The sequence below is a fragment of the Symsagittifera roscoffensis genome, chromosome 2, assembly GCF_963678635.1.
Source record: "Symsagittifera roscoffensis chromosome 2, txSymRosc1.1, whole genome shotgun sequence".
In the NCBI taxonomy this organism is placed as follows: domain Eukaryota; kingdom Metazoa; phylum Xenacoelomorpha; order Acoela; family Convolutidae; genus Symsagittifera; species Symsagittifera roscoffensis.
Window position 1 is genome coordinate 60,571,676 of NC_087063.1, and position 23,905 is coordinate 60,595,580.

The window sequence follows — 23,905 nt, forward strand, 5'->3', positions numbered from 1 at the left end:
GGTCGCACATGTCTGTTTCCCACCGTGTCAGATTAGCTTTCCGGTTGTTTATGAGTGTCTTCCACGTTTTCCTGTTTTTTTTCAGGTTTTCGATGTTGGTCCAGTCCTCTCCTGTTTCTCCAATCAGCCGTTTCCAATATGCGATTAGTCCACCGGTCAGTTTTCCATTCTCGGTTTTCTCCTCAAGCCAACTCCCCAAAACAACTTTCTTCGTCATCCTTTCGTTTGGCATACGGAGAACATGTCCAATGCGCTCCAGAGCACTTATCTCCACTTTGGAACGGATCGATGTAATTCCAAGCTGTCTCCTGACCTCGTCGTAGCCGTTGACGCCTTCTTCTTGCATACGAACGAGCGGCAGTCCCTTTCCGTTGTTTCAGATGTATCTGTAGAACCTGTCTACCACGCTCTGGAATCTGTTGAGGTCTCCAACAGTCCACGGTCTAGCGTTGCAGTCGAAAAGAAGGGACGACTCTACGACCGCTTGTACGACGAGAGCTCTTGTTCTCTTGCTCAGCTTCGACTTCCATAGCCATTTCTTCACCTTGGCCCACGCTTTCTCAGACTTTCTTTGTCATGTCCAAGTTCTCTAATAAGCTCCATAGCAGCGGTCTATTGACCCTCGGGTAGGCCTTTGTGATGTCAAGCAACACCGCTCCCGGTCTGTCCTCCGTCTCGTCGTTGCTGTTGCCAAGTACGCGTCTGGTTTCTTCGTCGATCCGCAAGATTATCTGGGTAGCGCCACAAGTAGATCTCCCCGTGCGGAACCCGTTCTGGTTCTCGCCAAGGACCTTGAGCTCCTCTGCCCACTCTCTGATCCGAGACGCGAAGATGCAGGCCACTATTCTGCTGATCAGAGGGAGTAAGCACACACCTCTGTAGTTTCCCATGTCCATCTTTGTGCCTTTCTTGTATAGGGGGATCATCCAACCTTCTGCCGTTTCTTCAGGCCATTGAGCGATGGGAGTGTCCAAGTGGTGAAGCATTCCCTGGAACAACTGTCTCTTTGCGTCGTCGTTCAGGTTTTTCCTTGCGCTCACTCTGACGCTCTCGCAGCCAGGGGCCCCGTCCTTTATCTTTCCGAGCTCCCTTTGGAACTCGGCAAATGTGATCTCTCGCTCCAAGTGTTTTGCCGCGTTCGCTGCTTCTTCGTCTGTCCTCTTTGTCGTACTTGCCGCCGTTTCCATGATCTCGGATATTTCTCTCTCGAAGCGGTTTTCCGAAACTTTCATGAAGTGTTCCCTGAATTCGTCAGGACTGAAGTGTTTTTCTTCAAAGATCCTCAGATCCTTGCATCCCAATTTCTTCAGGGTTTTGTACATTTGTCTTGTGTCTCCTCTTTGTTCGGCTTCTTTGACTTCTTCTACGAAGTTAAGCCACCAGTCGAGCTCCCATCTTCTCTTCTCCTTCTTATACTCTTTTCGTATGTTTTTTCTCGCCAATATTTTTTCCGTCCTTTCCACGAGTCCTTCGGCAGTTTCGATGGCTCTTGTAACCTGGCTGATCCTCATTTGGAAGGACTTGATCTCCTCGTTGTGTGTATCCATCCACGGGTTCAGGTTTGTCTTTTCCACATGACCGCAAATGTTTTTTCCCGCCTCTCTAACTTTTTTGATTAGTTCTTTCCACGTCATCTCCGAACGACTCAATGCCTCGCCAACCGATGTCCGGAACTGCTGTTTCGTGGCTGGGTCTCTCAGCTTGTCCCAGTTGATGTTTGTGCTTCTCTGCTGTCTCCTCTCGGGCTCCTTCCTCGGTTTCTGCAGCCAGCACTCCATCATCTTCGGTTTGTGGTCAGACAGTGTCCGGCTCGTCGTCTCTGTTCTCACGTTCTTCACCAAACGGCTACGTTGGTTTTGTCTTGTCATGAAACCGTCTATCTTGTGCCAGCTTTTCCTAGCTGGGCATTTCCAAGTTCCCCTCTTCTTGTGCCGGAAGAAAGAGTTTGTCCACGCCAGTTCGTGTTCATGACACCAATTTATCAAGTCGTTGCCCGCGGCGTTCGTGTTACCAAGGCCGTATGCTCCGGCCACCTTGTCCTGTGTCCTCCTATTTGTGTCGCCTATGCTAGAGTTCCAGTCACCTCCGATGATCAATTTTATGTGCTTGTCGCATCCGAGGATCTGTTCATTCAGTTCTTCCCTGTAACTCGCGAACTCCACAGGGTCGGCGTTCCACAGTGGCTGGTACGCAGCGACAAACTTGACCGCATTCACATCCACTGACGTGCTTCTCTCGCCATGTTTTCATCTGTATCCTTGGTCCTTCCAATTTGTCGCCCAAACGTCTCTCAGAAAGATGCTGCTCTTCTTGCCGTGCACTAGGACCCCGTACAAGTCTCCCGATTTGATCCATTGGAGACCTTCCGTCTCTTCGTGAAGCTCCGTGAATAGGATGACCTCCACCTCTCTCTTTGTCGCCTCTTTCAGAATTTCGGCGAAGCGGTTTCTCCTCGGGAAAGTGACTCTCGCCCTTTGGATGTTCCACGTCCAAATGATGGTCGCTTTCCTCTTCCCCATCATCGTAGCTCTGTCCAACCACTTTTGGTTTCTTCTTGTTTGTCTCTCTTCTCTTCCTTTCCGTCTTTGTTCTTTCCTCGTCTCGCCTGCGGGGCCTGGATTTTGTTCGATGTCGTTGACCAGTCTTAGCCAGCTCAACACCCTGCTGTGTCGCCTGGAAATTTTAAGTATCGCCTTGATTGTCCGTCGGGATCGGCTACTTCCCTTCGGTTTGATAGGGGGTATCGGTCCGAGGGTGTGGCCTAGGCCATCGTCAACCCCGGACCTCGCTCCCCCCTGGACTGGGTTTTGATTCCGGGACCATTCCTCGAGTAACTTGAGATCCAAAGTCATTTTGCCCGTCATCGTCCTCTTCTTCTTCCTGGGTTTCTGCTTCATCGCCTGTACCCGTTCCCATGGTAAATGGAAAGAAGTTTCTGAAAATGTTTTTCACTCTTTCGGAAAACGATGAGGACGTTGTCGGTTTCTCCGTCACGCCAAGCACCATGGTGTTGTCTGTGGGTGATCTTGTAGCCGCCACATTTTCAATAGAGATGTGTGATCCTTTCCACAAAAGGGTCGTTCATTGCTTTTCTCTGTTTCTCTGGTTTGAATTTACCGGAGCTATCACTTAGTTTAGGTATCCTCGAAATGTCTAGACTCATTTTCAAGTTATCACTTCTTACTGCCTATACACTCAATTCGATTGCTAGTGTACTCATTGTTAACTGATAATAATAACACAACACAAAAAATTCCAGAAGTTTCATTTAAACAGTGACCACGAATCCTTGTATGTTATCACAGTACAGTGTGTAATAGTGTATACAATTTATTCATATTAACTAATGTTTATTAGTTGTAAGATATGAAGCTAGCACAGTCTGATGATATCAACATATTATAAGATAGTGTTCTCACTACCCAATCAAATACAAACATTTATGATTTAAAACCAAAAATGAAGAAAAATAGGAATATTTTCAAGGAAAAACGTATGTGTTTCGTGTTTTAGTCAGTCGCAATGTGATAGCCGAACTTGTGTCTAAAGAATGAGCTTTGCCTTCCGTGCTGCACCAGTTAGACAAAACTTGAAGGCAGTAATTTTCTAAAGTGGGCGTCTTTTGCACCCACTGAGCCCTGTGTTACCTAACTGCCTTCGGGTTGCCCGAGCTAGACATACTAAGATCCTCAGGGCAATCACTTTCCCAAAAACTATTTTGATTTCAATCCACACAAATCAGTTGCAAGTTCTTGTTCAATCTAGACTTAGTGTCGCGAATATCGAATATCGAGTTTTCACCTGTTTTGTTTTGGTCCGGTCTTTTATAAAAGGCAAGTTACCAGTGCATTCACTGGTTCCTAGCCTGTCTCTTAATAACCTAATACCTTTCACTATTCTCTTTTCTTCTTTCTACTTAAGTTCTAACAAAATTAGGACCCCTCCGGGTTGGCAAAAGTAGTACCCCTCCGGATTGGCAGAACTGGGACCCTGTCGGATTGGCAAAATTGGGACCCTTCCCGATTGGAAAAATTGGGACCCTTCCGGATTGGCAAAATTGGGACCCTTCCGGATTGGCAAAAATGGGGTCCTTCCGGATTGGCAAGAACAAGGCTCCTTCGGATTGCCAAAATTGGGATCCTTCCGGATTGGCAGAATTGGGACCCTTCCGGATTGGAAAAATTGGAATCCTTCCGGATTGGCAAAATTGGGACCCTTCCGTATTGGCAAACTTGGGACCTTTCGGATTGGCGAAATTGGGACCCTTCCGGATTTGCAAAATTGGGACCCTTCGGATTGGCAAAATTGGGACCATTTCGGATTGGCAAAATTGGGACACTTCCGGATTGGCAAAATTGGGACCCTTCCGGATTGGCAAAATTGGGACCCTTCCGGATTGGGACCCCTCCGGGTTTGTAAAAATAGCTTTTGAAAGACTTTCAAAAATTTCACCCGATACCCTTCCGGATACGTTCTCCGATGCTATTATGCTAATGGAACTAACTATAAAGGGTGTATTTTCTTTCCCTAGACCCTTCCGGATTGAAGCTAAGCCTCTTATTTGACAATCCACCTTAACTGTGAAGGGTCTTATCACTAGCCTAGTTTCAACTCTACTATGGTTTTCTGGTTTCCTTAGCCTTCCCATTCCATCTATAACAGCATAAAATTGCCATATTTAACCTTTGCTACTCTTTGGTAGGGGTGTAAAGACTTTCCAAAAAAAATTATAAAACGTGAAGGGTCTACCTTCCCGAATCAGTGAGTTTGCTAAAAACAATCTTGAAAAAGTTTCACGCTTTTTTTTTGAATAATTGATGTTTTTTTGAAAAAGCTCATCTAAATTGTGATCTAATGCTACCAAGATCAAGTAGATCTGTCCAGTAGTTCCAAAGTTATTATCCAAAACGTCTTTTTTCTAAAAACAAAAAGTATCCTCTCATATAGGTTCCGCCTAACTTTTTCCGCAAATCTGTTCTTTTCGACATAAAAATTATTGATCCGAGCTTAGAAGGCCAATACTCTTCTAGTTCAATGCAAAAAATCCAATCTAAAACGTTCCAGTTGAACAAATTTGCCAAAAACACTGCTATTTGAACCTCTCGGATCGTTGAATCCACTAAATCAAACTCGTTAAAATCGATTTTACTGTAACCTGGAAGGTTATCGGCAAACGGGTTTGGAAACCTGTCGATTCACTAGTGCACGTTGTCCGAACAGCAATTTTTACTGTCCTAACTCAAACATTTTTAAAAATTTTCTTCTTTTGTAGCGTTTCGTTTCTTCAAAAATCAAGGAAATTCAGTTTTTGGTACCCAATTAGTTCCAACCACTTCCGAACTAAACTTAACCTGTTCTACCTACTATACTAGTATAGTTAAGATGTAACTCACAAATTTAGCGCTTTTTTCCGTTTCAAAAAACATCGATATCTCAAAAATCGCGATTTGTGGGGGGATCAAAATATCACTTTTTTGACCCTAAAAACCGGTCCGCTTACTGTGTTTTTCATTGATAAACGATATAGGAGTCTTAAGATAGGCTGTATAATTAATAATTATAGTAATAATTTACCCCTCCGGGTTCGTTCAATCTCCGAATTAGGGTACTTAACAAGGAAATTCGCAGTCCGCTGAAGGGTCACTACAGTGCAGTCACTGTCGAGCCCTCCACAGAGTAATATCCTACTTTTTGTACCAAAAGGGAATCAAAACTTTTAACGATACCAAACAGTCGATTGTTGTTGTCCTTGATCCCCTTCTTGTCGCCCCTTGAACTGCTTGCCGGATCAGTTTTCTTCTCTAATCCCGAGACCCTTCCAGATTGAGCTCAAATTAGCGTTAACGTGCTTAAATACTCAAATAACCCTACAGTACAAGCACCACAAGTGGGCCACACAATTGATCGTAACGATCCTAACTGATATAAATGCCTGTAACAACAATTTATCTAACAACAACAAACGGGAGCGTCGGATCACATCTCGTCTGGGGGGATGATTTCTACTGATTTTATACTTTTTTACTGTTTTTGTTTTTTTGTTTGGTTTCTTGTATATCTTTAAGTGTTTTTGGTCACGTACCACTCAGAAAATGACGGGACCGCGAATCCCCCACCCTTCCTAATTCGTGAATTTTCGGTCTTAACTGGGTTAAAAAGCTTATCACGGGGATCCGGAAGGCTTTCGCGTTCCGAACTACCCTTCTGCCCCGTTGGTTAGCGCGTTGTTTTGAGCATCCGCTCGGCGCGGAGTGCTCGTTAACGGTTCTGCCCGTCATGATGTTAAAAAAAATAACCCCAGGAGCGTCATAAAGACATCTATGTAACATTCGCCCGGAAGTACATATCGCCATTGATGTAGCATCTCTTGAATGCCCCGCCTGAGTATCATTGCCCCCTGATAACGTCTCTGGATTGTCCCTCCTGTCCAAATCGCTGGGATTATTTCTTCCTTGACTCGCATGACTCCTGTTCCTGGAATAAAGTCTCCCAGTCGCATATGTACCTTGCATCGGTCGTTCCTTTGAGGTCTGTCTGTTGCCAGTTGAGCTTCCTCTGATGTTTGGGCCCCGTGTTCTATTGTCCCCTGTGGCATAACTTGATGAACTGCCCCTTCCTCTAGTGGATCCATATGTCCTTCTTCTATTCTGTTGTTCATTGAAGTTCACCCTCGGCTCCCTGCTGGGTTCTCCCGAGTTCGATTCCCCATTTTTGACCCACTCCTGCTGCCTAGTAGCCCGTCTAACCTATCCATGATAGCCTGAGATCTCCTCTCCATCATCGCATCTATCTTCGTGTCAAGGGTCCCAAGAGTCTGATCCAGTTGAATTCTCAACTTCTCCATGTCGTCTCTCAATCGTAGCTCCCTTTGCTAGCTTCCCTCGTCATTCGCGACAAGTTCTTCGCCAAGTGTTCGTCCGTTCTCTCCTTCAAACGTTTTTCGCTTCTACTAACTTCTTGTTGCGGTTGATCTCTTCGTGCAGATTTTCTATCTCGACGTGCACTGCCCTTTCTAGTTCACTCATTCTTAAGAATATCTATTCATTTTGTTCTCCTATGCTGCCCACTATGTTGGTCAAGGCTTCTTCAATTGCTCCGTTATCCATTAATGGCATCACAAGTGGCGGTGTCACCCTGTTGATCCCAGGTAGCTTGGTGCTTGTCGAGATTTTGGCTATGATTATCTGCCTTGACGTCTTTTCATGATCCACTTCTGGATCCGCAGGTGCGTCACATAGCCCTGTGTTTCTATTCTTCGAAGTTCGCATTTCCGAATTCGTCATGTTCACCAAGTCTCCTGACTGGCCTGATCCGTTTGTGATCTTGCTTATTGTCCTCACCACACCAAATTGGTCCATGGTACCAGCCTCTCTATTGGTGTATGCGTGATTCTCCTGAGTCAAGCTATTGAGGCTGACTTGAGATCCAAAGTCATTTTGCCCGTCATTTTGCACTTCCGGATTGGCAAGAACAAGGCCCCTTCGGATTGCCAAAATTGGGACCCTTCCGGATTGGCAAAAATGGGGTCCTTCCGGATTGGCAAGAACAAGGCCCCTTCGGATTGCCAAAATTGGGATCCTTCCGGATTGGCAGAATTGGGACCCTTCCGGATTGGAAAAATTGGAATCCTTCCGGATTGGCAAGAACAAGGCCCCTTCGGATTGCCAAAATTGGGACCCTTCCGGATTGGCAAAAATGGGGTCCTTCCGGATTGGCAAGAACAAGGCCCCTTCGGATTGCCAAAATTGGGATCCTTCCGGATTGGCAGAATTGGGACCCTTCCGGATTGGAAAAATTGGAATCCTTCCGGATTGGCAAAATTGGGACCCTTCCGTATTGGCAAACTTGGGACCTTTCGGATTGGCAAAATTGGGACACTTCCGGATTGGCAAAATTGGGACCCTTCCGGATTGGCAAAATTGGGACCCTTCCGGATTGGGACCCCTCCGGGTTTGTAAAAATAGCTTTTGAAAGACTTTCAAAAATTTCACCCGATACCCTTCCGGATACGTTCTCCGATGCTATTATGCTAATGGAACTAACTATAAAGGGTGTATTTTTTTCCCTAGACCCTTCCGGATTGAAGCTAAGCCTCTTATTTGACAATCCACCTTAACTGTGAAGGGTCTTATCACTAGCATAGTTTCAACTCTACTATGGTTTTCTGTTTTCCTTAGCCTTCCCATTCCATCTATAACAGCATAAAATTGCCATATTTAACCTTTGCTACTCTTTGGTAGGGGTGTAAGGACTTTCCAAAAAAAAACTATAAAACGTGAAGGGTCTACCTTCCCGAATCAGTGAGTTTGCTAAAAACAATCTTGAAAAAGTTTCACGCTTTTTTTTGAATAATTGATGTTTTTTTGAAAAAGCTCATCTAAATTGTGATCTAATGCTACCAAGATCAAGTAGATCTGTCCAGTAGTTCCGAAGTTATTATCCAAAACGTCTTTTTTCTAAAAACAAAAAGTATCCTCTCTTATAGGTTCCGCCTGACTTTTTCCGCAATTCTGTTCTTTTCGAATAAAAATTATTGATCTGAGCTTAGAAGACCGATACTCTTCTAGTTCAATGCAAAAAACCCAATCTAAAACGTTCCAGTTGAACAAATTTGCCAAAAACACTGCTATTTGAACCTCTCCGAATCGTTGAATCCACTAAATCAAACTCGTTAAAATCGATTTTACTGTAACCCGGAAGGTTATCGGCAAACGGGTTTGGAAACCTGTCGATTCACTAGTGCACGTTGTCCGAACAGCAATTTTTACTGTCCTAACTCAAACATTTTAAAAACTTTTCTTCTTTTGTAGCGTTTCGTTTCTTCAAAAATCAAGGAAATTCAGTTTTTGGTACCCAATTAGTTCCAACCACTTCCGAACTAAACTTAACCGGTTCTACCTACTATACTAGTATACTTAAAATGTAACTCACAAATTTAGCGCTTTTTTCCGTTTCAAAAAACATCGATATCTCAAAAATCGCGATTTGTGGGGGATCAAAATATCACTTTTTTGACCCTAAAAACCGGTCCGCTTACTGTGTTTTTCATTGATAAACGATATAGGAGTCTTAAGATAGGCTGTATAATTAATAATTATAGTAATAATTTACCCCTCCGGGTTCGTTCAATCTCCGAATTAGGGTACTTAACTAGGAAATTCGCAGTCCGCTGAAGGGTCACTACAGTGCAGTCACTGTCGAGCCCTCCACAGAGTAATATCCTACTTTTTGTACCAAAAGGGAATCAAAACTTTTAACGATACAAAACAGTCGATTGTTGTTGTCCTTGATCCCCTTCTTGTCGCCCCTTGAACTGCTTGCCGGATCAGTTTTCTTCTCTAATCCCGAGACCCTTCCAGATTGAGCTCAAATTAGCGTTAACGTGCTTAAATACTCAAATAACCCTACAGTACAAGCACCACAAGTGGGCCACACATTTGATCGTAACAATCCTAACTGATATAAATGCCTGTAACAACAATTTATCTAACAACAACAAACGGGAGCGTCGGATCACATCTCGTCTGGGGGGATGATTTCTACTGATTTTATACTTTTTTACTGTTTTTGTTTTTTTTTTCGGTTAATTTTTATGTTTTTTGTTTTTCTTAGGTACTATACTACTTTTTGTTTGGTTTCTTGTATATCTTTAAGTGTTTTTGGTCACGTACCACTCAGAAAATGACGGGACCGCGAATCTCCCACCCTTCCTAATTCGTGAATTTTTGGTCTTAACTGGGTTAAAAAGCTTATCACGAGGATCTGGAAGGCTTTCGCGTTCCAAACTACCCTTCTGCCCCGTTGGTTAGCGCGTTGTTTTGAGCATCCGCTCGGCGCGGAGTGCTCGTTAACGGTTCTGCCCGTCATGATGTTAAAAAAAAATAACCCCAGGAGCGTCATAAAGACATCTATGTAACATTCGCCCGGAAGTACATATCGCCATTGATGTAGCATCTCTTGAATGCCCCGCCTGAGTATCATTGCCCCCTGATAACGTCTCTGGATTGTCCCTCCTGTCCGAATCGCTGGGATTGTTTCTTCCTTGACTCGCATGACTCCTGTTCCTGGAATAAAGTCTCCCAGTCGCATATGTACCTTGCATCGGTCGTTCCTTTGAGGTCTGTCTGTTGCCAGTTGAGCTTCCTCTGATGTTTGGGCCCCGTGTTCTATTGTCCCCTGTGGCATAACTTGATGAACTGCCCCTTCCTCTAGTGGATCCATATGTCCTTCTTCTATTCTGTTGTTCATTGAAGTTCACCCTCGGCTCCCTGCTGGGTTCTCCCGAGTTCGATTCCCCATTTTTGACCCACTCCTGCTGCCTAGTAGCCCGTCTAACCTATCCATGATAGCCTGAGTTCTCCTCTCCATCATCGCATCTATCTTCGTGTCAAGAGCCCCAAGAGTCTGCTCTAGTTGAATTCTCAACTTCTCCATGTCGTCTCTCAATCGTAGCTCCCTTTGCTCAGCTTCCCTCGTCATTCGCGACAAGTTCTTCGCCAAGTGTTCGTCCGTTCTCTCCTTCAAACGTTTTTCGCTTCTAATAACTTCTTGTTGCGGTTGATCTCTTCGTGCAGATTTTCTATCTTGACGTGCACTGCCCTTTCTAGTTCACTCATTCTTAAGAATATCTATTCATTTTGTTCTCCTATGCTGCCCACTATGTTGGTCAAGGCTTCTTCAATTGCTCCGTTATCCACTAATGGCATCACAAGTGGCGGTGTCACCCTGTTGATCCCAGGTAGCTTGGTGCTTGTCGAGATTTTGGCTATGATTATCTGCCTTGACGTCTTTTCAGGATCCACTTCTGGATCCGCAGGTGCGTCACATAGCCCTGTGTTTCTATTCTTCGAAGTTCGCATTTCCGAATTCGTCATGTTCACCAAGTCTCCTGACTGGCCTGATCCGTTTGTGATCTTGCTTATTGTCCTCACCACACCAAATTGGTCCATGGTACCAGCCTCTCTATTGGTGTATGCGTGATTCTCCTGAGTCAAGCTATTGAGGCTGACTTGAGATCCAAAGTCATTTTGCCCTTCATCGTCCTCTTCTTCTTCCTGGGTTTCTGCTTCATCGCCTGTACCCGTTCCCATGGTAAATGGAAAAAAGTTTCTGAAAGTGTTCTTCACTCTTTTGGAAAACGATGAGGACGTTGTCGGTTTCTCCGTCACGCCAAGCATCATGGTGTTGTCTATGGGTGATCTTGTAGCCGCCACATTTTCAATAGAGATGTCGCACAGTTCCGACATCTCTTCTCGGTCCAGGGTACCGGTGGAAGTGGCAAAGTCTTGGCCTTGTTCTACCGGAGCAGATTCACTCGCGAATCTTCTGTTTCCTCTCCCTTCCGGTCCATGTCCCTCCTGGTTCTCATCCATGGCAGGGTCCGAATGTTTTCTACCTCTAACCTTGCCTTCTGTCCTTCTGAGGACTTTTGACTCCTGGTTTCAACCATTACGCCTGAAACTTTCTTCCTTTTGTCGGTCCTGGTCCCTGTGATCCTTTCCACAAAAGGGTCGTTCATTGCTTTTCTCTGTTTCTCTGGTATGAATTTACTGGAGCTATCACTTAGTTTAGGTATCCTTGACTTGTCTAGACTCATTTTCAATTTATCACTTCTTGCTGCCTGTACACTCAATTCGATTGCTAGTATACTTATTGTTTACTGATAATAATAACACAACACAAAAAATTCCAGAAGTTTCACTTAAACAGTGACCACGAATCCTTGTATGTTATCACAGTACCCTGTGTATACAATTTATTCACAATAACTAATGATTATTAGTTGTAAGATATGAAGCTAGCAAAGTCTGATTTTATCAATAAATTTAAAATATAGTTTTCTCACGACCCAATCAAGCGCAAACATTATTGATTTAAATTCAAAAATGAAGAAAAATAAGAAGATTTCTAATGAAAACGTATGTGTTTTGTGTTTCAGTCAGTCGCAATGTGATAGTCGAACTTGTTTCTAAAGAAAGAGCGTTCCCTGTTCGGTGCTGCACCAATTAGACAAAACTTGAAGGTAGTGATTTTCTCAAGTGGGCGTCTATTGCACCCACTGAGCCCTGTGTTACCTAACTGCCTTCGGGTTGCCCGAGCTAGACATACTAAAATCCTCAGGGCAATCACTTTCCCAAAAACGATTTTGATTTCAATCCACACAAATCAGTTGCAAGTTTTTGTTCAATTTAGACTTAGTGTTGCAAATATCGAATATCGAGCTTACACCTGTTTTGTTTTGGTCCGGTCTTTTATAAAAGGCAAGTTACCAGTGCATTCAAGTGCAGTTAAAAAGCTATCCACGGGGATCCAGAAAGCTTTCGCGTTCCGAGCTATCCTTCTGCCCCGTTAATTAGCGCGTTGTTTTGAGCATCCGCTCGGCGCGGATTGCTCGTTAACGGTTCTGCCCGTCATGACATTTAAAAAAAACACCCAGGAGCGTCATAAAGACATCTATGTAACATTCGCCCGGATGTACATATCGACGGAAAACAAAGCTAGGTTCTAGTACGACTGGCTAGCGTCTAAACACAGCTCTACATGCTTTTCACCGTCCCTGCCAAAGTCAGTTCTTTTCGTGGTTTACCTGACATCGGTTCGACAAAACGCTTCTGCTTTCCGGCTTCAACCAGAACGCTCAAATTAACTTAATTAAATACAAAAATAGTGACCTCATGGCTGGGTCTCAGTATCCAGAGACCACGAGGTCACTCTAAAAACAGGGCTACAACTATATATTGTATTACGACTGTTTTTGTTCAGTAGATAAAAAATCATCATCTCCATCGACGATGGATCAACCCTTTCCCTCACTCCTAGCTTCTCATTTTCTGAAAATGAATCTGGATGTTAATTAAATTCAACTCAGGACATGACCAGGAAGCTAAAAATTTATATAAAACCGTTTGAATCTTGGGCCCGAGACCCCTTCGGATTCTGGAATCTTCGGAAATAGCACTCCTATTTCTTTCCGAAAGGCTGGACACGCCGTCCCAACATCCTTCCTTTTTCTCGGGTTCTGCATCGAAACGATTGTAGCAGCACAACCGTTACAACTCGGAATGATTCCTGCCAAATTCCAATCACAGTTTCAATCTGTTGTCGTTTTCTCGTAGTTGTTTTCACTGCAGCTATTGTTGTTCTGTTTCGCCGTTTCAGTGTGTGCGAAATATAAAAGGTTACATATCGTTCACGCCCAAATCGAAATTTTTAAAATTAGCATGTCAGTCAAAACTAACCCTTTCCAATTTGTCTAATCGTTCAAATATCGCTGCTAATCCATTAAAACCATCAGTCTTCCAGGTTAGATGTTCATTTTCTGATCGATAAAATTTCGAATGCGAAACTGCATTTTCGTAAATTCTGGTCGAGTGTCACATACCCATCACTTCTGGAGTTGCTTTATAGTTTAGTTAATCAATTCTAAAGGACGTGTCGGTATATGAGTACCTAATTAAATTTTCTTGAGTGTGTTTTATTTGTTATGTTGAGTTAAGGAGTGCTTTTAGGTTGATCCATCTGAAATGGATCAAAGATCCACTGTCTAATAAAAAGTAGCCATGCATAAGGTTCAGACCCTTTTTTCAACGGCGTTCGTTTATTTTGGGTATTTTGAGAACTAAGTATGGGGGCGCTCTTATTTTCTAGAATGGCGGGGGATTGGTAATTTGGTAGTGGCATTTAAATTGTAACAAAGGTTTTAGTTTCGTCGCAAGTGAACCGAATTGGCTCCTGTGACATTCGACCAGTATGTACGAAATTGCAGTTTCGCATTCGAATTTTTATCGACCAGAAAAGGACATCTGACCTGGAAGATTGATGGTTTTAACAGATTTGCGACGTTGTTTGAACGATTAGACGAATCGGGAAGGGTCGGTGTTAACTGACATGTTAATTTTTAAAAATTCGAATTGTGACGTCACATTTCTGAGAAATTGTAAAACGGCCATTTTGGGACAAAAAACAGAAGAAAAACACAACAACAATGGTTGCAGCGAAAACAACTAAACAAAAATGGCAGAAGAATGAAAATGTGGTCAGAAATTGTCAGAAACCACTACGAGTAGTAAAGACTGTGCCGTCACAATCCTTACTGAGTAATTCACGCGAACGAGGAAGGGTGTTGAGACGACGTGTCCAGCCTTCCGGAAAAAAATAACAGTGCTATTTCCCCGGATTCCAGAATCCGGAGGGGTCTCGAGCCCAAGAATCAAACTGTTTTTTACAAACTCTTAGCTTCCTCGTCATGCCCTGAATTGAGTTTAACTAAAATCCCGATTCTTTTTCAAAGAATGAGAAGCTAGGAGTGAGGGAAAGGGTTGATCCATATTCGATGGAGATGATGATTTTTTGTCTACTGAACAAAAACAATCGTAATATAAGATATAGTAGTAGCCCTGTTTGTAGGAGTGACCTCGTGGTCTGAGGATACTGAGACCCATTCATGAGCTCACTATTCTTGCACATAAATCAGTTAATTTGAGTGTTTTGACCGAAGCCGGAAACAGTAGAGTTTTTGTCGACCCGATGCTAGGAAAATCACGAAAAGAACTGGCTTTGGCAGAGACGGTGAAAAGCATGTAGAGCTGTGTTTAGACGCTAGCCAGTCGTTTTAGAACCTAGATTTAATTTCCGTCGATACGTACTTCCGGGCGAATGTTACATAGATGATTTTATGGCGCCCCTGGGTGTTATTTTTTAACATCATGACCCACAGAACCGTTATCGAGCACACCGCGCCGAGCGGGTGCTCAAAACAACGCCCTAACCACCGAGGCAGAAGAGTAGTTTGGAACGCGAAAAGTTTCTGGATCCCCGTGGATAGCTTTTTAACCCAGTTAAGACCGAAAATTCAGTCAGATAAAAAGATTTTGCTCCTGAAAATTATTAAAATCAGTTCTTTGCTAAAACCTTGGAATTCGACCTATGAATGGACAGTCCAAACTTTGGATCTATTCCTAAGATCATCATTCGGTTATTCATGGTCACTAATTTCTTCTTACCCAGGATCTTAATAACATAATACATAACTTGACAAAACACACAAATCAAACATTTAGTATGACACCTTCCTGCATGCAACCTAAACTCAGCCTATACTTAAATAATATTTCTTGTGTAAGTGTACTTGTATATTAGTATCAGAGAAGATTACATGTATCAGTGCATACAGCTCCCGTGGATGCAGTCGTCCTGTTCGGATCTACACTGGAAGCGAGAGTTCCTTCACTTCCCTTTCCTCCAGGAAGTCTCTCAATCTCGTCAAGGACAAAACTAGGTTCTCCGGGTCCACGTGCCCTCGTCACCAAGAAGCATAAGTATTTTCCCGCTATCTGTGACGCCGCCGGAGGCAAAGCTGCTCCGCCTCCTATTACTGGTCTTTGCTTGCAAAGGAGTTCTATGTTTTTAAATTCTCTCTTAAAATCCGCAGCTAATGCTGTCTTAAAACTCATGTCTGCCGTAATCGCTATCGCACATGTTCTATTTGTGAGTATAAAATCGCTATCCATCAATATTATGCTACTTGAGTATTCATTTGGTAAGCTAAAATTTGACTCAACTACTCTCCCTATGTCTGGTTTCTTAAGGTCCTCGCCTGTCTCTGCTTCTAGATCACTTTTCTCTCTTGCTATTCTTATTTTATTAATAATAATTTTTCGGTGTGCGTAAGTCCTACCCCCACTCCCCGGACAAAAATTCCATCGACGTCCCCTTCGATCGCATATCGGATTTTAAATCGAGGTTGGAAGCAGGAATGAATAATTTCCCTTCCTGGGCAGCGCAGGCAGGATCATCCTTTTCAGTTCTTATGTATCTCATGCTTTCACGACCTACATCCTGAATCGTGACGCTGGTCTCTCTTGGGTCCGACGTCACTTTGTCCAGCCACTCCAAGACCCGCAGATTCGTCAAGTCTTGTTCGTAGGATTGCTGTTGCTCGTCGTCGAATCTATTTCTTCTAGACCCACTACTTCTTCCACTATTTTCTCCAGATCTATCCTGTCCACTACGAAGTCATTTCCGTAAGGATTAAACTTCTTCGTGAGTCTTATCCTGTCACTCTGTCGAGTCCGTATCGTAAATGGAAGATCTGCTTCCAAATTCTTGAGACCTCCATCTGCTCGGGGTCTTGCCAGTCCTCCTCCGCGTAGGGTAAGTTTTCTTCATTTGCTTCAATCACCTCGCTGGGATCTAGGTCTAGTGGTAGAAATGATCCTTCCTCTACGACCTCATTTCCAGTCCATTATTAGAAAATCTCCCCCTTCAATTTCTGCAGGTATACACCAGTCTTCTGTCGATGGGTTGTATGGCGCGAGGTTCGAGTGTCCGGTCAACATCACCTGTGGACTAACTCCAGTGATGAAGTGTTGCGTGTGGTTGTAAACTCACCGGTGGAAGATATCTGACCCAATCGGTCATGTACCTGGAAAAATATACCCTTAGCATCGGCACTAACGTTCGATTTTGCCTTTCTACTAAGCTATTCGTCTGGGGATGGTGTGTCGTGGAGTGAGCTTGAGCCACCTGTGAACATCTCATGAGCTCTTTCGTAAGTTCTCCCACGAAAGCCGTTCCAGTATCCGATTGAAACGTCATCGGAAACCATGTCTGGCTATCCACGTATTAATCAGGTGATCGCACGCCTCTTCTGCTGAGGCAGTTATGCAGGGCACGGCCTCTGCATACTTTGTGAAGTGATCTATCTTGACCAAGACTTGATTGTAACCACAGTCTGTCATACATATCTTTTGGTGATCAATCTGCAGCACATCGTTGATTTCAGATGACTCAATCGACTGCAGGGGAAATCGCAATTTCCTTGGATCCTTGACCTGTTGGCATGACAGACATGCTGTTACCCACTTGCCTTTTTCAATCTAGGCCACTCAAAGCGTTTCAGGATCCTCTGGTATACTTTGTCGATTCCCTGATGGCCCATCTGGTCATGTGACCTGAAAAAAAGTTCTGTTTGATGGAGTTGCGGCAACACTATCGCATTATATTTGTACAGGACTTTGTCCTCCTCTCTTCTCTTGCAAGCCACGATCCCGTCCTTGTTCAGATATAACCTTCCCTCTTTCTGCAAAAGTGTTGTCTCAGAATGCGGTAACTGTCTTCCTCCAGGTCACCTTTGTCCGGAACTTCATTTTCGATCCACCTTTTCAGGTTGCTCGTCATGCAGTCATTTGTCTGTGCTCTTAGTAGGTCCGAGAGTCTGTATCTCGCCTTCAAGTACGTCTTCATGACCCTCATCTGACTATTCATTTCATCTGGCTGATGCGTGCCATCCTCCATCTTAACGCATCAAATCTTCGCCAATGGTTGTGTTTCCTGTTAGAAGGGTTGGAGATCAGTCCTGACTATCTCTTTTCGCGACAACAAGCTTATCGAACGTTTCGATACTGCTATTGTTTCCAGATCATCTGCTGCATTGTCAAAGACTCTTTCTCCTGGTATGAGGTAGCGATCACTATCAGGGTCGTGGTATACCGCCCTGTCCAGATCCCTTGCTCGAGTCTCCACCAGTAGTGGGTGGATAGCTAGCTCTGACAGTTCCGATCCTGAGCTCGAGTTCCTGTCTGAGTAGGTGTCAATTCCTGACTTTCGGGAGTTGTCATCCATTGAAGAGTCTGCGATGGAGCACATTCCCTCCTCCGGATCAATTCTGTGCGTTCTATTTATCCATCTGAATTTCCCGGACAAAATTTTATCCTCCAGGTCCTGTTCCTCACCAGAAACTTTTTCATCTACATCAGACTTCCCGGGCAAAATTTCTTGTCCCGGGTGTTGATCCTGAACTCGCCTGCTCTTCTCACTGTTCATCTCCCCGGACAAACAATCTTGCCCCAGGTTTCGTTCAACCTTCTCGCCTTCCTTATCTTGGTCTTCAAAGGTAACGGTCTTCTTTTGCGTATCGTTCCCCTGTTCTTTCCTTTTGTATGATGTGCTTTTCAAGATGTTTTGGGGTATCAAGGACACTAATTTCTGAACTATAGTCCTACAATCCCTTTCATTTTCTTTGTGTTGTCGTCTTGACGGCATGATTTTCACCTTCTCGCAGACTGTCAGTGATGCCATGGCTGCTGCCCACTCGGGGTCATCTATGGTCACTTCTCTCTCCAACAATTCTTGGATAGAATCTTTATCTCAGCTGCTTTCTCTACAGGTAACTCAGGATGTCCTGGAATCGGATGTCCAGACTTGTCCAACCATTTCATCAAGGGAAGCGTCTCACAAGTTTCTTTCTTCAGAAACGAGAACCCTTCCTTGATTTCTACCTGATTGGTTTGCTTCTGTTCCAATCTTTCACAGAACTCGGTCTTCTTGCTGAGGCTGTCAGCATTCTGATGTTTATCACGCATCCTGTGCTCGATTATCATGTGGTAGCCATCTAATCTTACTATCCATCTGCCAATATAACTCTGATCCATCGAGTATGTCTTCAATCAGGATAACGCTCTGTTGTCCACACGTATCTTAAAGGGAGCACTCCCCAAGTATGCGCGGTACTTTTCCACGAATGTGACTACTGCAAACATTTCTGCTTTCGGTGCACCATATTTCATCTCAGTGTCACTTAAAACCTTGCTGCCGTGTGCAATGTGACTGTGAACTATTCTTCCATTCCATTCCTGCTCCTGATGCAGTATTCCTGAGATGCCTACTACTGATGCGTCTCCGTCAAGAACATACATGCCCTTCTCTATAGGCATGCCTAGCACCGGCGCTTCGCACAGTTCCCGCTTTATATTCTCGAAGGCAGCTTGCGCTTCTTCGTTCCATTCGAACTTCTTTCCTTTGTTGCGCATCAGCTTCTGCATGGGATATACCTTGTCTGCATATCTTTTTATGAACTCACGGTAATAATATGCGAATACTAGGAAGCTCATGAGTTGTGTGTCCGTTCTGGGAGCCTTCCATGTCAACACAGCTTGCGGGTCCGGCCTCACGCCATGCCTGTCCACTAGTCTTCAGAGATACTTTATTGAATTCCTTAGTATCTCACATTTCGATGGTTTACATTTCAAGCCTGCTCTCTTCATGCAGCCAAAGACGTCCTCGAGCCGATCAATGTGGTCTTCCAGGGTGGGTGTTGCTATGACTACATCATCCACGTAACACATCACCAGGTTCCCGTACTTTTTCGTCACTCTGGTCAAAGCCTGAGCCATCAGTCTTTGAAAAGTGGCCGTCGCGTTGCACAAGCCGAAGAGCATCCTCTTCCACTGGTACAAATCCAATTCACATGCGAATCCGGTCTTCTCTATGTCCTTTTTTCGCAGAGGGACCTGCCAGAAGGCCGAGCCCAAGTCCTAACTTGTGAAGAAATGGCGTCACCAAGTTTCGAGAGGCTTTCGTCTACTCGCGGTATCGAGTACGCATCTTTTATTGTCACCGCGTTCAAGTAGCGAAAGTCGCAACAGAATCTAAGCTGCCCTCTTCTTTTTTGTCATGACTACCGCGCGAGCCCACGGCAATTTCGAGCGTTCTATCATGTCGTATTCGAGCAAAATTTCTATTTCGGCTCGGCACGCTTCCGATTTAAGTGGTGTCATTCGTCTTGCGCCCTCCTTATGGGGAACGGCGCCGTCCTCCAGTTCGATTTCGTGTTCGACGGAGTTGCGACAACCGATATGTACTTATCGTCTCAAAAATACATTGGCATTCCGATTTAATACCGCCCGCAATGATTCAAAACCTCCCTCGCCTATTTTCCCTTTTAAGTGTTCTCTTTCTGGCAAAACCTGTTTACTAGATTCTAGTTCATATGACGAGGGGCGTTCCGGAAAATTCGACCACCTCGACAAGCCGTCGTCCGTTTCGGATTTCATTGAAAACAGCTTATGAATAGATTTAAATTCATTAGTTCTTTTTTAAAAAAAATATCTTTATTCGCATGATAAGGGCAGTTTTTCACACTATATCTCTTCAAGTTTTGTGTATCTTCATAGTCGGTCCTCATCGGCAAAGCTTAACTTTTCCGCGCTGGATGGAAATCGTGGTGTCCAGTGTGTTCAATAACACACTGACACACAGTCTGTTTCGTGTTACCGAGAAGGTCCGGCCTAAAATCACTGAATTTTGATTATTTTGGTTCGGTACCAAACAAACCTGTTTAGTCTCACTTAACGATTTTAAACTTCTCATTCTAAAAAATGCTACTACAGCTTGTCCCGAATGTAGTTTTACCGTTCTGTCTAAACAGATTGGTACCTTAATTTCATCTGTGAATATTCTAATAGTTGGTTTCTCAACATACTTCCGGTTTATGGTTCTAATCCTTATTAGACCGTTGTTCAAGTCAATCATCACGTCGAAATTCCTGTCAAAATCTTTTCCCAAGATGAACTGGTCGAAGTCGTCTAAATTTTCTACCACCAGGAGGCTCATCCAAAGATCCCGTCCTCCCCTGTGGAGGACCATTATTGGTGTTCTTCCGGCTACGTAAATTGCTCCTCGATTGGATGCCGCTAGTCGGAGATTCGTCGTAATTAGGTCTTTTCTCGTGAAGCCCATTTTTTCCAAGTTTTTATTGACATCACGCTCACTAACGCTCCTGTGTCCAGGAGCCCTGTGACTCCGATTTTCTTCCCGTTGGTGTCAAGCTGATAGGCAGTCACATCTGCTTCGTATCCAATGTGAACCGCGTCTTGCTCCATCATGGCGTCATGACCTATGCTACGGACTTTAAGTTCTTCCTCACCCAAATAGATGTGGGTCCTAGTATAGATACTGAACCCGCCCACGTTCAGCATCACTTGATACGGTCCATAGACTTCCACGTAGCGCCCGTGAAGTTTCTTTATTCGAGCGCTACCCGTTGTTAGTAGCGCTCGCAGAGCTTTTGACTCAGTGCGTGGCTCCACCTGTCTCAGATAACCTGCATATGTTCCCAAATGCATCAAAGTGAATTCTGATGGTTCACTTAAATTTCTGATTACCTGGTGTCCCGCTACCGAGACTATTGATTGTATTTAACTTCCCTGCGGCACCATACCGAACGTCTGCCCGGAGATTACATATATTTCATGCTCAAACTGCTCGTTGCTTTTGTTTCTTCGACTTCTGATGCCTCGAAGGCGTTCAGCCTTTCCTGTACTTTCTAATTTTTCAATTCGAGCTTCACCTTTTGATCGATCTCCTCCGTTACCAATTCCTGCTGCACTCTGTTTAGACCATCCCTCGCGGCTGCCCTATAGTCGATCTTGAAGTCATCCACTGCAGTCACTGGTTCCGGTTTACGTATCTCTTCCGTTACCGCCTGCATCTTCTTCGTTGCCAGCTCTTGCGGTTTTTCTAGCCTTTTCACACCCGATAAAACTTCCTCATGCCTTGGAAGCTTAATGTCTGCCACATCATCCCATAATTGTGGACGGTCCGATTTAAAATGACCTTCCAAGTTACAAAAAAAAACACCTTGGGCCGAATTTCGCAATTACTCCTCTCATGAAATCTTCATGATCGACCTCCCTCATGAAGATTTCATGAGGGAGGTCATGAAATCTTCATGACGCATCTTCATCCTCGAGGCTAAAACCTATTGCCTTCATGCCCTGTTTGTAAGTTGGGTATGCCGACACATGATGGTCCGTCGAACCGCAATTGGCGCAAGAGCGTCTCTTTTACATATCGTCTCTTGGTTTCTACGAGTTGTTTCCTTGGTTTGCTGGTCCATTGTTAAAAATACCATATTTGTTTTTGTAAAATCCAGATCTCGATGAAAGCTTCAGCAGAAGATATTCTCTTGACTTGAGTTTCAACTCCTTTCGTGTTGGCGCCTTGGTTGAGAGTGGTTTGTAATGCGTTGCTAACATTGTTCGAAGCTCTTCATTTGATGAGTTCCCCTGCCATTGTTACGAATCAATTAATGTCGTTTTGTCGTAGTTGCAGCGGAAACAACTACAAAAAAACGGCAGAAGATTGAAATTGTGGTCAGAAATTGTCAGAAATTGTCAGAAAATGCCACTTAAATTGTTAATGAGCAATTCACGCGAACGAGGAAGGGTGTTGGGACGACGTTTCCAGCATTCCGGAAAGAAAAAGGAGTGCTATTTCCCCGGACTCCAGAATCCGGAGGGGTCTCGGGCCCAAGACTCAAACTGTTTTATACAAACTTTTAGATTCCTGGTCATGCCCTGAATTGAATTTACTTAAAATCCCGATACATTTTCAGATAATGAGCAGCTAGGAGTGAGGGAAAGGGTTGATCCATCTTCGATGTAGATGATGATTTTATCTACTGAACAAAAACAATAGTGATATAAAAAATAGTAGTAGCCCTGTTTTTAGGAGTGACCTCGTGGTCTGGGCATACTGAGACCCAGCCATGAGCTCACTATTCTTGCATACAATTAAGTTAATTTGAGTGTTTTCACCGAAGCCGGAAACAGTAACGTTTCTGTCGGCCCGATGTTAGAAAAAACCACCAGAAGAACTGGCTTTGGCAGAGACGGTGAAAAGCTTGTAGAGTTGTGTTTAAACGCTAGCCAGTCGTTTAAGAACCTAGCTTTATTTTCCGTCGATATGTACTTCCGGCGAAGGTTACATAGTTGTTTTTACGCCTTGGATGCTTGATGTCTGCCACAGCATCCCAGAATTGCGGACAATCCGATTTAAAAGGACCTTCCAAGATACAAAAGAAGCACCTCGGGCAGATTTTGCAATTACTCCTCTCTTGAAATCATCATGGTCGACAATTGACGCATCTTCGTCGTCGAGGCTAAAGCCTATTGCCTTTCGTGCCCTGTTTGTAAAATAGGCATGCCGACAGATGATGGTCCGTCGAACTGCAATTTTCACAAGAGCGTCTCTTGTCCATATATCCCTTGGTTTGTACCAGCTAATTCCATGGTTTGCTGGTCCATTGTTAAAATTGCCATAATTGTTTTTGTAATATCCAGATCTCGATGGAGGCTTCTGCAAAAGATATTCTCTTGACTTGAGCCTCAACTTCTCTGGTGTTGGCGCATTGGTTGAGAGTGGTGTGTAATGTGTCGCTAACATTGTTCGAAGCTCATCATTTTTTACACCATCGGTGATTTTTGAGGCTACTGCCAGGTTCAAACTTCTGTTCGACTCATCTGGTTGGCTACGCCTTCTCAGCATCTCCAAATAGTCTAGAAACTTGTCTATCGTCTCATCTTCACGTTGCCTCCGTTTCTCGAAGCGCATCATTGCCTGGTGTCTTTGCACCCTTGAGCCAAAACGATTTAACAAGGTTTCAAAGATTTTCTCAGCAGTATCCCGCTGGTATTGCTTTTTGGCCATCACTCAGTTTAGGGCTGTCCCTTCCAAGTAGCTGGTAAGAGCACTGTATTCTTGCCTTTCTGGCAAGTCCTCTTATTCAAAATGCAGTTTTATCACCCCTATCCAGTCATCAGATTCGTCTTTGTAGCATCGCGGTTTGTTAAAAACCCTTCCGGACTTTTCACTACGTTCATTGGTTCTAGATAACCTCGTAAGAAATGTTTCCAAAGACCTGTTCAGAGGTTCAAAGGCTATGGCCATTGATGTAGCGTCTCTTGAAAGCCCCGCCTGAGTATCCTTGCTCGCTGATAAGGGCTCTGGATTTTCCCTCCTGTCCTGTTACTGGAATCACATCTCCCAGTTGCATGTGTATCTTGCGTCGGTTGTTCGTTAGAGGTCTGTCTAATGCCATTTGAACATCCTCTGATGTCTGGTCCCCGTGTTCTAGTGTCCCCTGTGGCATCGCCTGAATAGCCTGATGAACTGCCACTTCCTCTAGTGGATCCATATGTCCTTCTCCTATTCGGCCGTTCATTGAAGTTCACCCTCGGCTCCCTGTTGGGTTCTCCCGAGTTCGAATCCCCATTTTTCGATCCACTCCTGCTGCCTAGTAGCCCGTCCATTCTATCCATGATAGCCTGAGTTCGCCTCTCAATCA

The 23,905-nt window shown here is 44.2% G+C and overlaps 1 protein-coding gene across 1 annotated transcript; it reads right to left on the reverse strand.

Annotated features, from left to right (window-relative positions):
- Positions 1-560: 560 nt before the first annotated feature.
- Positions 561-2,250, reverse strand: LOC134839904 (uncharacterized). Its single transcript, XM_063855532.1, has 2 exons — positions 2,227-2,250; positions 561-2,183 (listed from the first exon to the last, which is right to left on the reverse strand). The coding sequence occupies exons 1-2, from the start codon at positions 2,248-2,250 to the stop codon at positions 561-563; spliced, it is 1,647 nt and encodes a 548-aa protein (XP_063711602.1).
- Positions 2,251-23,905: the final 21,655 nt, after the last annotated feature.